Source organism: Erithacus rubecula (genome assembly GCF_903797595.1).
Source record: "Erithacus rubecula genome assembly, chromosome: 31".
NCBI lineage: Eukaryota > Metazoa > Chordata > Aves > Passeriformes > Muscicapidae > Erithacus > Erithacus rubecula.
The window spans coordinates 1556937-1570207 of NC_136682.1; the positions used below are offsets into that span (position 1 = coordinate 1556937).

At 59.8% G+C, this 13271-nt stretch overlaps 2 protein-coding genes and 1 long non-coding RNA gene across 3 annotated transcripts in view; 1 reads left to right on the forward strand and 2 right to left on the reverse strand.

The window, feature by feature from the left end:
* Positions 1–651: 651 nt before the first annotated feature.
* Positions 652–6486, reverse strand: LETMD1 (LETM1 domain containing 1). Its single transcript, XM_079329251.1, has 9 exons — positions 6336–6486; positions 5151–5314; positions 4215–4330; positions 3427–3509; positions 2515–2698; positions 1878–1979; positions 1362–1514; positions 1068–1164; positions 652–776 (listed from the first exon to the last, which is right to left on the reverse strand). The coding sequence occupies exons 1-9, from the start codon at positions 6443–6445 to the stop codon at positions 706–708; spliced, it is 1080 nt and encodes a 359-aa protein (XP_079185377.1). The 5' UTR covers positions 6446–6486; the 3' UTR covers positions 652–705.
* A 1008-nt stretch (positions 6487–7494) lies between these two features.
* On the reverse strand, positions 7495–8442 carry LOC306813643. The gene is made up of 2 exons (XR_013777009.1): positions 8346–8442; positions 7495–7640 (listed from the first exon to the last, which is right to left on the reverse strand). It is a non-coding gene; the product is annotated as an uncharacterized lncRNA (long non-coding RNA).
* A 1616-nt stretch (positions 8443–10058) lies between these two features.
* The window catches only part of SLC11A2 (solute carrier family 11 member 2), a 31142-nt gene continuing 27929 nt past the window's right edge, over positions 10059–13271 (forward strand). The window contains exon 1 of the mRNA XM_079329228.1: positions 10059–10126. The gene's annotated coding sequence lies outside the window, so the exon portion shown is untranslated. The remainder of the gene's footprint in view (positions 10127–13271) is intronic.

Genomic DNA, 13271 nt, shown 5'->3' on the forward strand with positions numbered 1-13271 from the left:
CCCTGTGCCCCCCCAAAGCCACTGGAGCCACCAATTCCTTTGGGATTTAAACCACCCAAATTTGGGGTAAATTCACTTTGCCAGCAGGAATTCCTCCTGCAGCGTGGGGTAAGGGGGGGGTTTTAACCCTTAAAATGGGAAATGCAGGGGAGGAAAAAGTAAAAACAAAACCACAACGAGGCTGAATTTGGGGGGTGCAGTGCTGGAACCCCCCCTTCCCCATTTGACCCTTCCTAACCCCCTCTTGCCTCCCCCAAACCCCAGAGATCCCCCCCCAAAACTCTCAGGAAGGATTTGGGAGGAACTCGAGGCTGCTCCTCCACCCCCAGGGCAGGGTGTGACATTTCAGACTGTCCAGGAAAGGAAACAAAAGGAAAAACCTCCAGCGAGGAATCCCCAAAGCCGCGGGAAGCACCGAGGAGGATGCAGAGAACAGAACACACAACAGCCCCGGGGCAGGGAGCTCCTGCCTGCCCTAATTAACCAATGCAGTTAATTACTGCAACCATGAAACCACCACCGATCCTGGCTGTGCTGCACCACTCCAAAGAAGGGAACGGCACAGCCCATCTAAACCCAGCTCAGCTAAACCCAGCTCAGCCCAGTTGGGATTTTGGCAGCCCCGGGCTGGGAATCTCCAGGTTGGGCGCCAGGTGAGGGACAGGCAGCTGCCACCCCCTGATGCAGCGGGGGCACCCCGGGGTGTCACTCTGGGGGGTGGCTGTAGTTGAGGGACAGCAGGACCATGCTGTGGGCCAGCAGGGAGGCTTCAGAGGCTGCAAGGGCACAGGAGCAATGTGAGAGACTGGGAGGCACTGGGAGGGCTGGGATGGGATGAGAGTGGCACTGGGGTGGGCTCTGGGCACACTGGGAGCACTGGGATCCCGGTCCCACATTTCCATCCCACTCCTGTTTCCATCCCTTGGGACAATCTGCCACCAGAGGTGTGCAGGGTGGGGACACCTGGGCACAGCTGTCCCCTAGATGGGGACAAACCCCTCCCCCCCAAATTCCCCAGCAGTGACACTCCCCGTGGGCAGAGAAGGTTTTTTTTGGGGTGTTGGTACCTTGGAGCTGACAGGAGAGGCTGAGCCACTGCTCCAGCCACGCCCTGCACTTGGCCTGGCCCAGGTGAGTGGAGTTGAGACCACGCAGGTAACAGGCCTGGGGAGCCCCAGACAGACACACAGACAGACAGACAGAGTCAGGAACACACAGAAGCCCAACACCCCCCTCAAGGAGCAGAAACCCCTTTTCCAGGTGCCAGCCTGGTGCCCCCAGGCCATGCAGGTGCCAGGTGAGCTGCCAGCTGCCCTGCACAGGGGTGGGGGTGCCCTGCACAGGGGTGGGGGTGCTCTCACCGATTGCAGCTCCTCCCCAGAGAGCTGCCCCAGCCCCAGGTGCAGCAGGGCTCTGTCCAGCTGCTGGATCTCCAGCAGGTGCCTGTGCAGGCGCTGCCGCAGCAGGGCGGCCGGCAGGTAGGGCGTGAGGAACAGCACCTGGCTCAGGGCCCTCTGTGGGGACAAGAGAGCACCTGGGACACGCCCAGCCCCTCCCAAACAGCCTGGGAGCCCTTCAGGTACTTCCACCAAGCCTGGTAGCACCTGAAGGGCTCCAGGGATGGGGAAATCCCTCCCCCCCACACCCGCTGCCTTCACACCTGCACAGGTGGAAATTGCTGCCCCAAACCCTCCCTGGGGTCATTCACACCCTCCAGGTGTTGGGGGGGGCACAGCTGGAGGCAGCACTGCAGGTGGGGTCTTACCTGAGCCCCCCTCAGCTGCTGCCACAGAGTGGGGATGGGCCCAGGGCTTCTCTGCAGCTTTTTACCTGCACCTGGGCTGGTTTGGGGCTCACCTGGGCAGAGCTGAACTCACCACGTGATCCACACGGAGCCTGTTGAGCGCCAGCACAGAGCCAGAGAACAAAGCCCTGAGAGCCAAGAGCTGGGCCAGCTGGGGCTGGGCACCCCCCTGCACCTGGGGACAGCCAGCAGGGCAGGTGACACCCCTGGCAGGGGACAGCAGCTCCCACTGCCCCCAGGGGTGGGGAGGGGCACAGAGATGAGGGGGTTGGTCTGGGGCACACACCTGGGGACACACCTGGGCACAGAGCTCAGCAGGGCTGGTTTAGGGGCACACACCTGGGGGGTTGGTTCTAGGGGCACAGAGCTGGGGGGCTGGTCTGGGACACACACCTGGGGGGTTGGTCTGGGGCACACACCTGGGGGGTTGGTCTGGGGCACACACCTGGGCACAGAGCTGGGCACAGAGCTGGGGGGTTGGTCTGGGGCACACACCTGGGCACACACCTGGGGGTTTGGCCTGGGGCACACACCTGGGCACAGAGCTGGGGGGTTGGTCTGGGACACACACCTGGGCACAGAGCTGGGCACAGAGCTGGGGGCATTGGTCTGGGGCACACACCTGGGCACAGAGCTGGGGGGTTGGTCTGGGGCACACACGTGGGCACACACCTGGGGGGTTGGTCTGGGGCACACACCTGGGCACACACCTGGGCACAGAGCTGCTGCAGCTGCTGCTGCCAGGGCTGGGGCAGGGACCCCGCTGCCAGCGCCAGCCCCCGCAGCACCGCGGGGTAGCGGCCACAGCGCACCCTGGCGTCGGCAGCCTGGAACTGCAGCTGCTGCTGCGGCGTCCAGAAGTGACGGATCAGCAGCTGCCGGGGGAAAAAATACCTGGGGAAAGGTGGGAGGGGATTCAGGGCAGGGCAGGGGGCTCCTGGGGGGCTCCAGAGGGGATTCAGGGAGGATTCAGGGCAGGAGGTTCCTGGGGGGACTCAGGGCAGGGCAGGGGGCTCCAGGGGGGCTCCAGAGGGGATTCAGGGAGGATTCAGGGCAGGGCAGGGGGCTCCTGGGGGGCTCCAGAGGGGATTTAGGGAGGATTCAGGGCAGGGCAGGGGGCTCCAGAGGGGATTCAGGGAGGATCCAGGGCAGGAGGTTCCTGGGGGGCTCCAGAGGGGATTCAGGGAGGATCCAGGGTGGATTCAGGGCAGGAGATTCCTGAGGGGACTCAGGGCAGGGCAGGGGGCTCCAGAGGGGATTCAGGGAGGATTCAGGGTGGATTCAGGGCAGGAGGTTCCTGGGGGGACTCAGGGCAGGGCAGGGGGCTCCAGGGGGGCTCCAGGGGAGGGCAGGGGGAATTCAGGGCAAGGGGCTCCAGGGGGGACTCAGAGCAGGGGCAGTATTAGTATTATTATTGTGTATCAATACTTTACATTATTATTTACTTGATTAAATTATTTTAACTGACTCCACGATTTCTCTGAGTGGCACACCAGTGCCAGGAGCTGAGATTGCCAACCCAACCCTCAGATTCTCCTCCCAGTGAGAGACTCCTGCCCCTCAGAACCCCCAGAATTTGGGGCTCAGCCCCCCCCCAGGGGTGATGCCAGCCCAGTACTCACATCAGGACAATGAGCAGGAAGTTGGCAAAGGGGGGGATGGCGATGATGCCGATGGGAATGGCCTTGAGCACGTCCCTGCGGAACTGCCCCGGGGGCACAGAGAGTCAGAGCCACCCAAAAACCCCCAAATCCCCAAAACCCACTGCCCCCTGCTGCCTGCAGCTCCCAGACCCTGCTTTTTCTGTAAGAAACACCCCCAGGGGATTTTGGGCAAGAAACACCCCCAGAGGATTTTAGGCAGGGAACACCCCCAGAGGATTTTGGACACGATACAACCCCAGGGGATTTTGGGCAGGGAACACCCTTGGAGGATTTCCAGCCCCTCCCTGGCACAGGGCTCACCTGGCACAGGTATGGGAGCACCTGATAACCAAAACTCCCCCAAACCCCTACCCCATGCTGGCTGCAGCTCCCAGTCCCTGTTTGTTTGTTTTGTTTTTTTTTTTTTTTGGCAAGAAACACCCCCAGGGGATTTTTGGCAGGGAAATGGCAGAGAGGATTTTGGGCAGGGAACACCCCCAGAGGATTTTGGGCAGGGAACACCCCTAGGGGATTTTGGGCAGGGGAAATGGCACAGAGGATTTTGGGCAGGGAACACCCCCAGGGGATTTTGGGCCCCTCCCTGCAGAGCACACCTGGCACAGCTGCTCCATCTCCTGGTATGGGAGCACCTGGCACCCAAAACTCCCCAAAATCCCCATCCCTGTGCTGGCTGCAGCTCCCAGTCCCTGTTTTTTTTTTTTGGCAGGGACCCCCCCAGGGCACCCCCAGCCCCCTGCAGCTCTCACCTGGCGCAGCCTCTCCATCTCCCTGTAGCTCAGCTGCTGAGTGCTCAGCCTCTGCTGGGACATCTTGGATTTGATCTTCCTGATCTCCTTCACATCCAGGAAAAGTGCCAGGATTCCTGCAGGGACACAGCTCCCTCAGCTGCTGATCCCTCCCCAGGCAGCACAGGGGCTGCAGACTCTGCTCCCATCCCAAAATTTGTCCTCCTGTTTGGGATTCAGTGTTTGTATTCCCCCCATTCCTTGGGATATCCCTTTTTGGGACACCCCACCTGAAACACTCATCTTGAAAAAATCAGGATTTGAGTTATCTGGCTGAAAATAATTCAAAGTTAGACGGGAGTAATTATCTGAAAGTTAAATAATTGATTATCTGATTTTATGTTTGTTTATGGGAAAAGATGAAACTGGTGAGAAACACAGACACTGCAACCAAAATCCCATTTTCTGAACTGGACTGTCCCTAAAAATTATTTGTATTGTCACTGACAGAAAAGGTCAAGAGTTCAGGGTGAGGAAGACTCCCCTCACTTCCTCCTTGTAAGACCCCCTTCCCCAGAAAGACCCCAGACTTAATTTAAGAATTCAATCAATGCTTAACAGCTAATTACCACAGGCAAGGGGGATGGGAGGGGCTGTTTTTATCAGTATGTTTCTGTTCGAATCCTTTGCTAATAAATAAACAAATTTCCTGATCACCTGTGATTTTGCAGTGTGAATTACCTAAATAAACACAAACTTTGTAACCTTAAATTTTTAGAGCCTCTTTTGTTGAACATCAGCACTAAACCAATACTCTTATTTCGGTAAAAAATTCCAAAACCATTTGTGACCCAGCCGTTTGGACTCCCCTTTTCAGGACCCACCTTTTGGGATATCCCTTTTTGGGACACCCCACCCTCTCGCAGAGTGTTTTTTCGGGGCTGGCCCGGCACTCACCGGCTTTGAAGGTGCTGTAGAGCCGGTAGAAGGCGGGGAAGCTCCTCCGCAGGCAGCGCTCGTAGCGCGCGTTCAGCCGCCGAGCCGCCGAGGCCACGGCGGCCACCAGGGCGCGGGAGGAGAGAGAGCGCAGCGGGGAACAGAGCGGGGAAAAGAGCGCAGGGCTGTGCCCCCAAAACCGCGTCAGGGAACCCCGAGAGAGCGGGGATGAGAGGGGATGAGAGGGGGAACGGGAGGGGGAAACGGGAGGGGGGAACGGGAGGGGGGAACGGGAGGGGGAAACGGGAGGGGGGAACGGGAGGGGGGAACGGGAGGGGGGAGACGGGAGGGGGGAGACGGGAGGGGGGAGACGGGAGGGGGAGACGGGAGGGGGAGACGGGAGGGGGAACGGGAGGGGGAACGGGAGGGGGAAACGGGAGGGGGAAACGGGAGGGGGGAAACGGGAGGGGGGAAACGGGAGGGGGAAACGGGAGGGGGGAACGGGAGGGGGGAACGGGAGGGGGAAACGGGAGGGGGGAAACGGGAGGGGGGAAACGGGAGGGGGGAAACGGGAGGGGGGAAACGGGAGGGGGGAAACGGGAGGGGGAAACGGGAGGGGGAAACGGGAGGGGGAAACGGGAGGGGGAAACGGGAGGGGAATACTCAGGGGATGCGCGGAGAGTGAGCGAGGGATGAGAGGGGAATGAGAAGGGAATGAGAGGGGATGCGCAGGGGACTGCGCGGGGAATCCTCAGGGAAGTGTGAGGGAAATGAGCGGGGAATGAGAGGGGGATGCGCGGGGAGTGCGCGGGAAATCCTCAGGGGATGCGCGGGAAATGCGCGGGAAATGTGCGGGAAATCCTCAGGGGATGCGCGGGGGATGCGCGGGGATGAGAGGGGAATGCGCGGGAAATGCGCGGAGAATCCTCAGGGGATGCGCGGGGATGAGAGGGGAATGCGCGGGAAATGCGCGGGGAACGCGCGTTTGGGGGGATGGAGGCGCAGAGCGCGCAATTCCCGCGCGCGGCTCTGTCAGGGCAGCGCGGCAGCGATGGAGCATTTGGGATTTTGGGGATTTCAGCAATAGTGAGGGCGGGGGGGACGCGGGGCGGGATCCCGGTGTGGCCGCGCTGGGCGCTGGCGGGTCAGGGCTGCGCGGGGAGGGGAGCGGCTCTCGCCGAGAGCCCCGCGGGGGGCAGCGCTCACCTGGCCGCGCCCAGCAGCAGCCGCGGCTCCATCGGCCCCCGCGGGGCGCTGAGGGCGGCGGGGCCGAGGCGCCAGAGCGCCCCGCGGGCCGCGGCCCTGGACAGCGCCATCTTGGCGCGGCGATCACGTGGGGCTCTGAGCGCTGATTGGCTGCCGTGCCGGAGGTGCTGCTGTGCTGAGGGTTCCGGGTGCGGCCCGAGCCCGCTGCTTTCCGTTCCCCCCAACGGGGCCGGGCCCGGTTCGGTTCTGTCGGTGACCGGGACCTTCCTCCTGCTTTAACCCTTTCCCAGCCCTCGGTGGGGCGTGCAGGAGCTGCCGCTGCTCCCGCTGTGTCCCCGGAGTCCAAACAGCGCGACGGAGGGGCCGGGACCCCCAATCCCATCCAGTACCGGGGACTCCCGATCCCCATCCCTGTACCGGGCAGCACCTCTGTCTGTCCGGGACCCCCGAGCCAATCCCGGGACCCCCAAACCCCATCCTCACACAAGGGGCTCCCGATACCCATCCCGGTACCGGGCAGGACCCTCCATCTCTTCGGAACCCCCCAAACCCCATCCCAGTACCGGGCAGGTTCTTCTGTCAGTCCGGGACTCCCGAGCTCATTCCCGGACCCCCGAGCCCATCCAGGTACTGGGCAGCCCCTCCCGGACCCCCGAGCCCATACTGGGACCGGGCGGGTTCTTCTGTCAGTCCGGAACCCCCGAGCTCATCCCCGGACCCCCGAGCCCATCCTGGTACCGGCAGATCCTCTGTCAGTCCTGGACTTCCGAGCCCATCCCGGGACCCCCGAGCCCATGCCTGCACCGGGCAGCCTCCCCTCCATCTGTCCGGGACCCCCCAAACCCCATCCCGGTACCGGGCAGGACCCTCTGTCAGTCCGAGACCCCCGAGCCCATCCCGCTACTGGGCAGCCCCCCCTCCATCTGCTCGGGACCCCTCAAACTCCATCCTGGTACCGGGCAGGTTCTTCTGTCAGTCAGGTGCCCCCGAGCCCATGCCGGTACCGGGCAGGACCCTCCATCTGTTCGGGACCCCCGAGCCCATCCCGGTACCGGGCAGGACCCTCCATCTGTTCGGGACCCCCGAGCCCATCCCGGTACCGGGCAGCCCCTCCGGGCCCCCCGAGCCCATCCCGGTACCGGCAGCCGCTCTGTCTGTCCCTTTTTCCCTTTTTCCCTCCCCCGGGCGGCCGAACCGGTTGTTCCCGCAGCCCCGCGTGGGCCGTGTTTGTTTTCCTCATTCCAGGTGCTGCCGGAACAAACATTGTCCGAGGATTTTCGGGAAGCACCTGCCCCGAGCTCTGCGCTAATGGATAAAAGATTCGAGTTAATCATAAAAGTGTTGGCGTTTGTATAAAGCAGAATATTTAAAATAAGAGAAGAACGTGGACCTGGATAAAGGGAAATAGATTATTAAACCCACTCTGTTTAAATCTCCCTGTTATATCGTGCATACCAGTTTGTAAAAGAAGAAAAAAAAAAAAAAAAAAAAAAAAGGGTTTTCCATAGTCTGAAAGGTTGTTTTTTTTTTTCAGAATCAGATTTCCTGCCTTGGTGTGATCAATCACAAACTATCTGCTAAAAAACAACCTTCCCATTTATTCTGCTTTTTATCCACACTTGGTTCCGTGACCAATTGTCCCAAGAGCTGTTCCACGAAGTTTGGAAGTTTCTTTGACCACCATTACAAAATTATTACAACAAAACAATAACAATTATTGATTCCTACAAGGAAAACCATCCTATAAAATGGGAACTGCAAACCGAGTTCAGCCTGTGACCCCTCACGTTTTCCCCAGCGCTGCTTGCTCCGTCTATATAAAATCAACCAATCCAAATTTTGCTGAACATCGAGACTTTATTTCTCATTTATAATTTATACATTTAGTTTCTCATTTATAACAACTCAATGGGGCGCACCTCAGCCATTCCCAGATCTCGGGGAGCCCCAAAATTGCTCTGCCCTCCTCGCAGCCCCCCCGATTCGTGGCGCGGCTCACGCAGCGCTCACCTGTTGCTCGCTCAGCTCTTTTTATTTATCGCCGAGGGGTTATCGCCGACAAAGCCGCGGCGATAGCGCGGGACGATCCCCACCGCACGTAGCGGGGCTGCCCGAGCAGAGTCCGGATCGGAACCGCCACAACTCCCGTGGGGCCGCATCAAAGCGCTTTAACGGGGAGTTAATTAGCGATCGGGGAGTTAATTAGCTATCGGGACATGCCGCAAACCTCTGAAGAACCGCGGAGCTCCTTGGGGAACTCTGCTCTTGGGCGGAGGGAGGGGACAGCGCTTAAATAGGGAGGGGACACCCTTGGGAGCGAGTGAGACGCTGCCCCAGGAGCGGAGCGTGCTGCAGGAGCCATGCCCGCAAAACCAGACCGTGGCTGCGAGCTGGGTGAGTACCCAACACCCCCTAAACTGGCATTGCCCCCAGCCCAAAACATCTGGGATTTGGGGGATTTAGGGAATTTGGGCAGTTTCCCAATTCCACGCTGCCTCTGGAGTCAGTCAGTCAACACCCGAACACCTCTTGAGATGGCATTGCCCCCAGCTCAAAACATCTGGGATTTGGGGGATTTAGGGAATTAGGGCAGTTTTCCAGCTCCAGGCTGTTTCTGGGGTCATTCAGTACCTGAACACTCCCTAAGCTGGCATTGTTCTAGCCCAAAATATCTGGGATTTGGGGGGTTTAGGGAATTTGGGCAGTTTCCTAATTCCACGCAGCCTCTAGGATCAGTCAGCACCCGAACACCCCGGAGATTACATTGTCCCAGCCCAAAACATCTGGGATTTGGGAGATTTAGGGAATTGGGGCAGTTTCCCAACTCCACGCTGCCTCCGGGGTCAGTCACACCCGGTTTCAGGAGAGCAGTGTCCTATCTCCTCATTTTTCCAGGACTTGGTCATTTAGCAGTACTAAAGGGTTCTTTAGGCACCTGCCCAGTGCTGCATCCCATTCCCACTTAAATCCCTGGGTCTGAGCCTCAGGAAGGGAGTGGTTGAAAAAATTATCTCAAGGGAATGCACAGAGGAGGAAGAATTCAGTGAGGGAGCAGCGTTTCCCTCTGGAAAAACCAGTAACAAACCAAACGTGGCACCTGCAGCAGGAGTCAGGAAACTCGGGGAGAAATTGGGAGTTTTGGAATGAAAAGTGGTGCCAGGGCAGCAAAATCCCAGCAGGGCTCCAGCGGATTTGTGTTTTGGGGGGTGGAATGAGACGCTGTGGGGAAAAGCTTGGAAGGAGCAGAGTCACAGAATCTCCTGAGCGGGAAGGGACCCGCCAGGATGATCCAGCCCAGCTCCTGTCCCGGCACAGACACCCCAAAATCCCACCCTGGCAGCGCTGCCCAAACGCTCCCGGGACTGTGCCCATTCCCTGGGCAGCGCCCAGCACCCTCTGAGGGAGAACCTTGCCCTGAAATCCACCCTAAACCTCCCTGGCACAGCTCCAGCTGTTCCCTTGGGTGTGCCCCCACCCACCACGGGGGTCTGGGGACCCTCCTGAGCCTCACTGGGGCTCAATTCCCCCCTTTGCTGGGGTGTGCACTGGGGGATGGGGCCATGAGCCACGATGGCGCGCAGCCCCCAACCCCAGCACCCCCAATTTGGGCTCGGGCACCTCGCAGCGGTGCCTTGCGAGCCCCTGGCAGCCCCGGCAGCGGGTCCGGCGGTTCCCGGAGCGCTGCCCGGTGCCGCCCCCAGCCCGCCCCGTGACGCGGCTCCGTGCGCCGGCAGCGCCTCGGGCCGGGCATGCGGCGGCGGCGGCGGCGGGGCCGGGGGCGCCCGGGGCCGGTGAGCGATGGGGGTTTGGGGGGACCCTCCCTTGTTCCGGGGTGTTCCCGGCTGTGCCGCGTCGGGGCGGAGGGGGGGATCCAGCTCTGGGGGTGCGCGGGTGTTTTGCGGGGGGCTCCGGCCGTGGGGGATGCCCTGGATGTGCTGCGGGACCACTGGGGTGGGCGGGGGGCAGGAGGGGGGGGTGGAGGCGCTGCTCGCCCCCCGGCACTGCCCGCACTCCCCTGCTGGGGATCGGGGTCCCCCGGTGACCTTGGGGTGTCCCAGCCACCCACCGGAGGGGGGGTGGCGGTGCCGAGTGTGACCCTGTGCCCTCCCGCGGGGTTTGGGGGTCCTGCAGTGTCATCCCTCGGGTTGGGGGTCTGTGTGGGGACCCCCGGGGGTTCAGCAGCCCCCCGGAGCTCATCCTGCCCTGTCTCCGTGTCCCCGCACGGGTGCCCCTGTCCCGTGTCCCTGTCCCGTGTCCCCGTCCCCGCTCTCGGTTCCGCTCCCTCCCCGCCGGTTCCCGGGGGCAGGATGAGTCCCCAGAGGCCCCGGAGCAGCTCCGGGGGTGTCGCTGTGCCCCGACCGGCTCCGTGCTGCCGGCTGGCCCCGGTCAAGGTGCACACGTGGCTCGGAGCGGGCTCCGGTCCCGGTTCCGGGCAGGCAGCGATGATCCCGATAACAGCTCCGGATTCCTGGCCTTGGGTTTGATTCATTGCAGGGAGTTTCGGGTGTGCGGCAGCCGCCCCGTCCCACGCCGGGAATAATGGGGCCAGCTCCTAAATCTGGGATCTCTGGGAGGAGAGCTGCTCCTCCCTGCCGGGTGCTGGCTGTTTCTGGGTGTGGGGATAACCAGGTCACTCTCTGTCGGAGAGCAGGGCGGGCTCGGCTCGCCCTCCTGAGCTCAGGGCATTCCCAGCCGCAGGGGATGGGATGGGATAATGGGATGGGGGACGGGCAGGGACCGAGCTGCTCCCACCTGCTCAGGTGGGACAGGGGCCCTGGTCCGGTGTGACAGGGGTGGGGCCGAGTTCAGCCCTGTTTTTATCCTCTGTGTGCTTGGCAGGAGTGGGGCAGAGCAAGGGGGGGAGGGATCCCACAGGGAGGGATCCTGCAAGGATGATCCCATAGAGAGGGATCCTGCAAGGATGATCCCATAGAGAGGAATGCCACAGGAATGGACCCAGAGGGATGATCCCACAGGGATGATCTGCAGGGAGGAATCCCATAAGAATGGACCCACGGGGAGGGATCCTGCAAGGATGGATCCTACAGGAATGATCCTACAGGGAAGGACTGACAGGGATGGATCCTGCAAGGATGGATCCCACAGGGATGATCCTACAGGAATGATCCCAAAGGGAGGGATCCTGCAAGGATGATCCCACAGGGATTGATCTACAGGAATGATCCCAAAGGGAGGGATCCTGCAAGGATGATCCCACAGGGATGGACCCACAGGGAGGAATCCCATAAGGATGGATCCCCCAGGGATGATCCCCCAGGGAAGGACCCGCCATGCTGTGCCCCAGGGTGACCCCACCAGGTCCCTGCAGAGGACAAAGTTTTCCAGGTCACGGTACCAGTGCCAGCAGAGGAGCTGGGCCATGTGGGAGGTGGAATCAGGGAGGGAAGTTGGAAAAACTCTCTGAGATCATCCAGTCCAACCAGTACACCAGCAGCTGCCAGCTCCCAGTTCACCAGTTACCTGTGCTGGGATGGCAGGTGGCCACCTTGGCTGGTTTGGGGCATTGTGCCTGTGGCTCCCAGTGTGACATCACCTGGAAGGGGCTCCCAGTGTCCCCAGTGTGGGGCTCCCAGTGTCCCCAGTGTGGGGCTCCCAGTATCACCAGTAAGGAGCTCCCAGTGCCACCAGCCTGCAGCGTGTCTGTGTGTGGAGCAGAACAAGATACCAGCCCCAAAAACCACCCCAAAGAGCCCTCAGGATCCTTCCAGCCCCAAAGAACTCTCAGGATCCTGCCAGCCCCAAAACCACCCCAAAGAACTCTCAGGATCCTTCCAGCCCCAAAGAACCCTCAGGATCCTGCCAGCCCCAAAACCACCCCAAAGAACCCTCAGGATCCTGCCAGCCCCAAAACCACCCCAAAGAACTCTCAGGATCCTGCCAGCCCCAAAACCACCCAAAGAACTCTCAGTATCCTGTTAGCCCCAAAACCACCCCAAAGAACTCTCAGGATCCCGCCAGCCCCACAGGAACCAGCCCAGCTCCCAGCCCCACATCAAAGGCAGGAGCTCAAAGGCAGGAACTGCTCCCAGCACGGGGCCAGGCTGCTCCTGAGTCCTTGAGGGAGCAGCAGGAGGGTGAGCCCGGGGCTGCCAGCAGGTCTGTGGGGTTTGCTGGGGGTGGAACAAGAATCCCATTGTCCATTGTTGGCTGTGGGCACAGCACATCCGTGTGCCCCGAGCTCGTGATGTGCTCAGGGCTGGGTCTGCTCCAGGGAGCTCGTCCTGGGAAGGGGCTGGAGGGTGGATACACAGTAATAATTATAATAAAAATAATATATTATTGTGTGGAACAATATTATTGTGGGGAAATAATAATAATAATAATAATAATAATAATAATAATAATAATAATAATAATAATAATAATAATAATATTGTGGGGAATGCAGATCTGCTGGAGGAAAGATCCCCCAGATCTGTCTGGATCTGTGGGGCTGAAGGGGTGAGGATTGACCAGACCAGGTGCCAGGTCCTGCTCCAAACCAGGACAGAGCAGCAGGAAAGGGTCTGGGGGGTGGATACATAATAATAATATTAATAATAATAATAATAATAACATATTATTATGGGGAATGCAGGTCTGCTGGAGGAAAGGTCTCCCCAGGTCTGTGTGGGTCTGTGGGGGTGGATACACAATATAGATACTGATACACAATAATAAAATTAAAAAAAAAAAAAAAAAAAAATTATAAATAAATAATAAATAAAAATTCCTGTTATTTTGCAGTTCTGCTGCCCATCCCACCCTCAGTTAATGTGTGAGCTCAGCTCAGAGGGGATGTGGGAAATGCAGATCTGCTGGAGGAAAGATCCCCTGGGATGGAGGGGATGGGGCTGAGGGGGTGAGGATTGACCAGAAAACAAAGGAATATTAAATTCACAACTTGACTGGTTAATTTAATAGATTTGATTCAGG

Coding starts and splice junctions, on each gene's coding strand:
- LETMD1 (XM_079329251.1), bottom strand. CDS start 6,445: ATGGCGCTGTCCAGGGCCGCGGCCCGCGGGGCGCTCTGGCGCCTCGGC. Junction 4,331..5,150: donor CTACAGCACCTTCAAAGCCG/GTGAGTGCCGGG, acceptor GTGTCCCTGCAG/GAATCCTGGCACTTTTCCTG. Junction 3,510..4,214: donor AGATGGAGAGGCTGCGCCAG/GTGAGAGCTGCA, acceptor CCCCCGGGGCAG/TTCCGCAGGGACGTGCTCAA.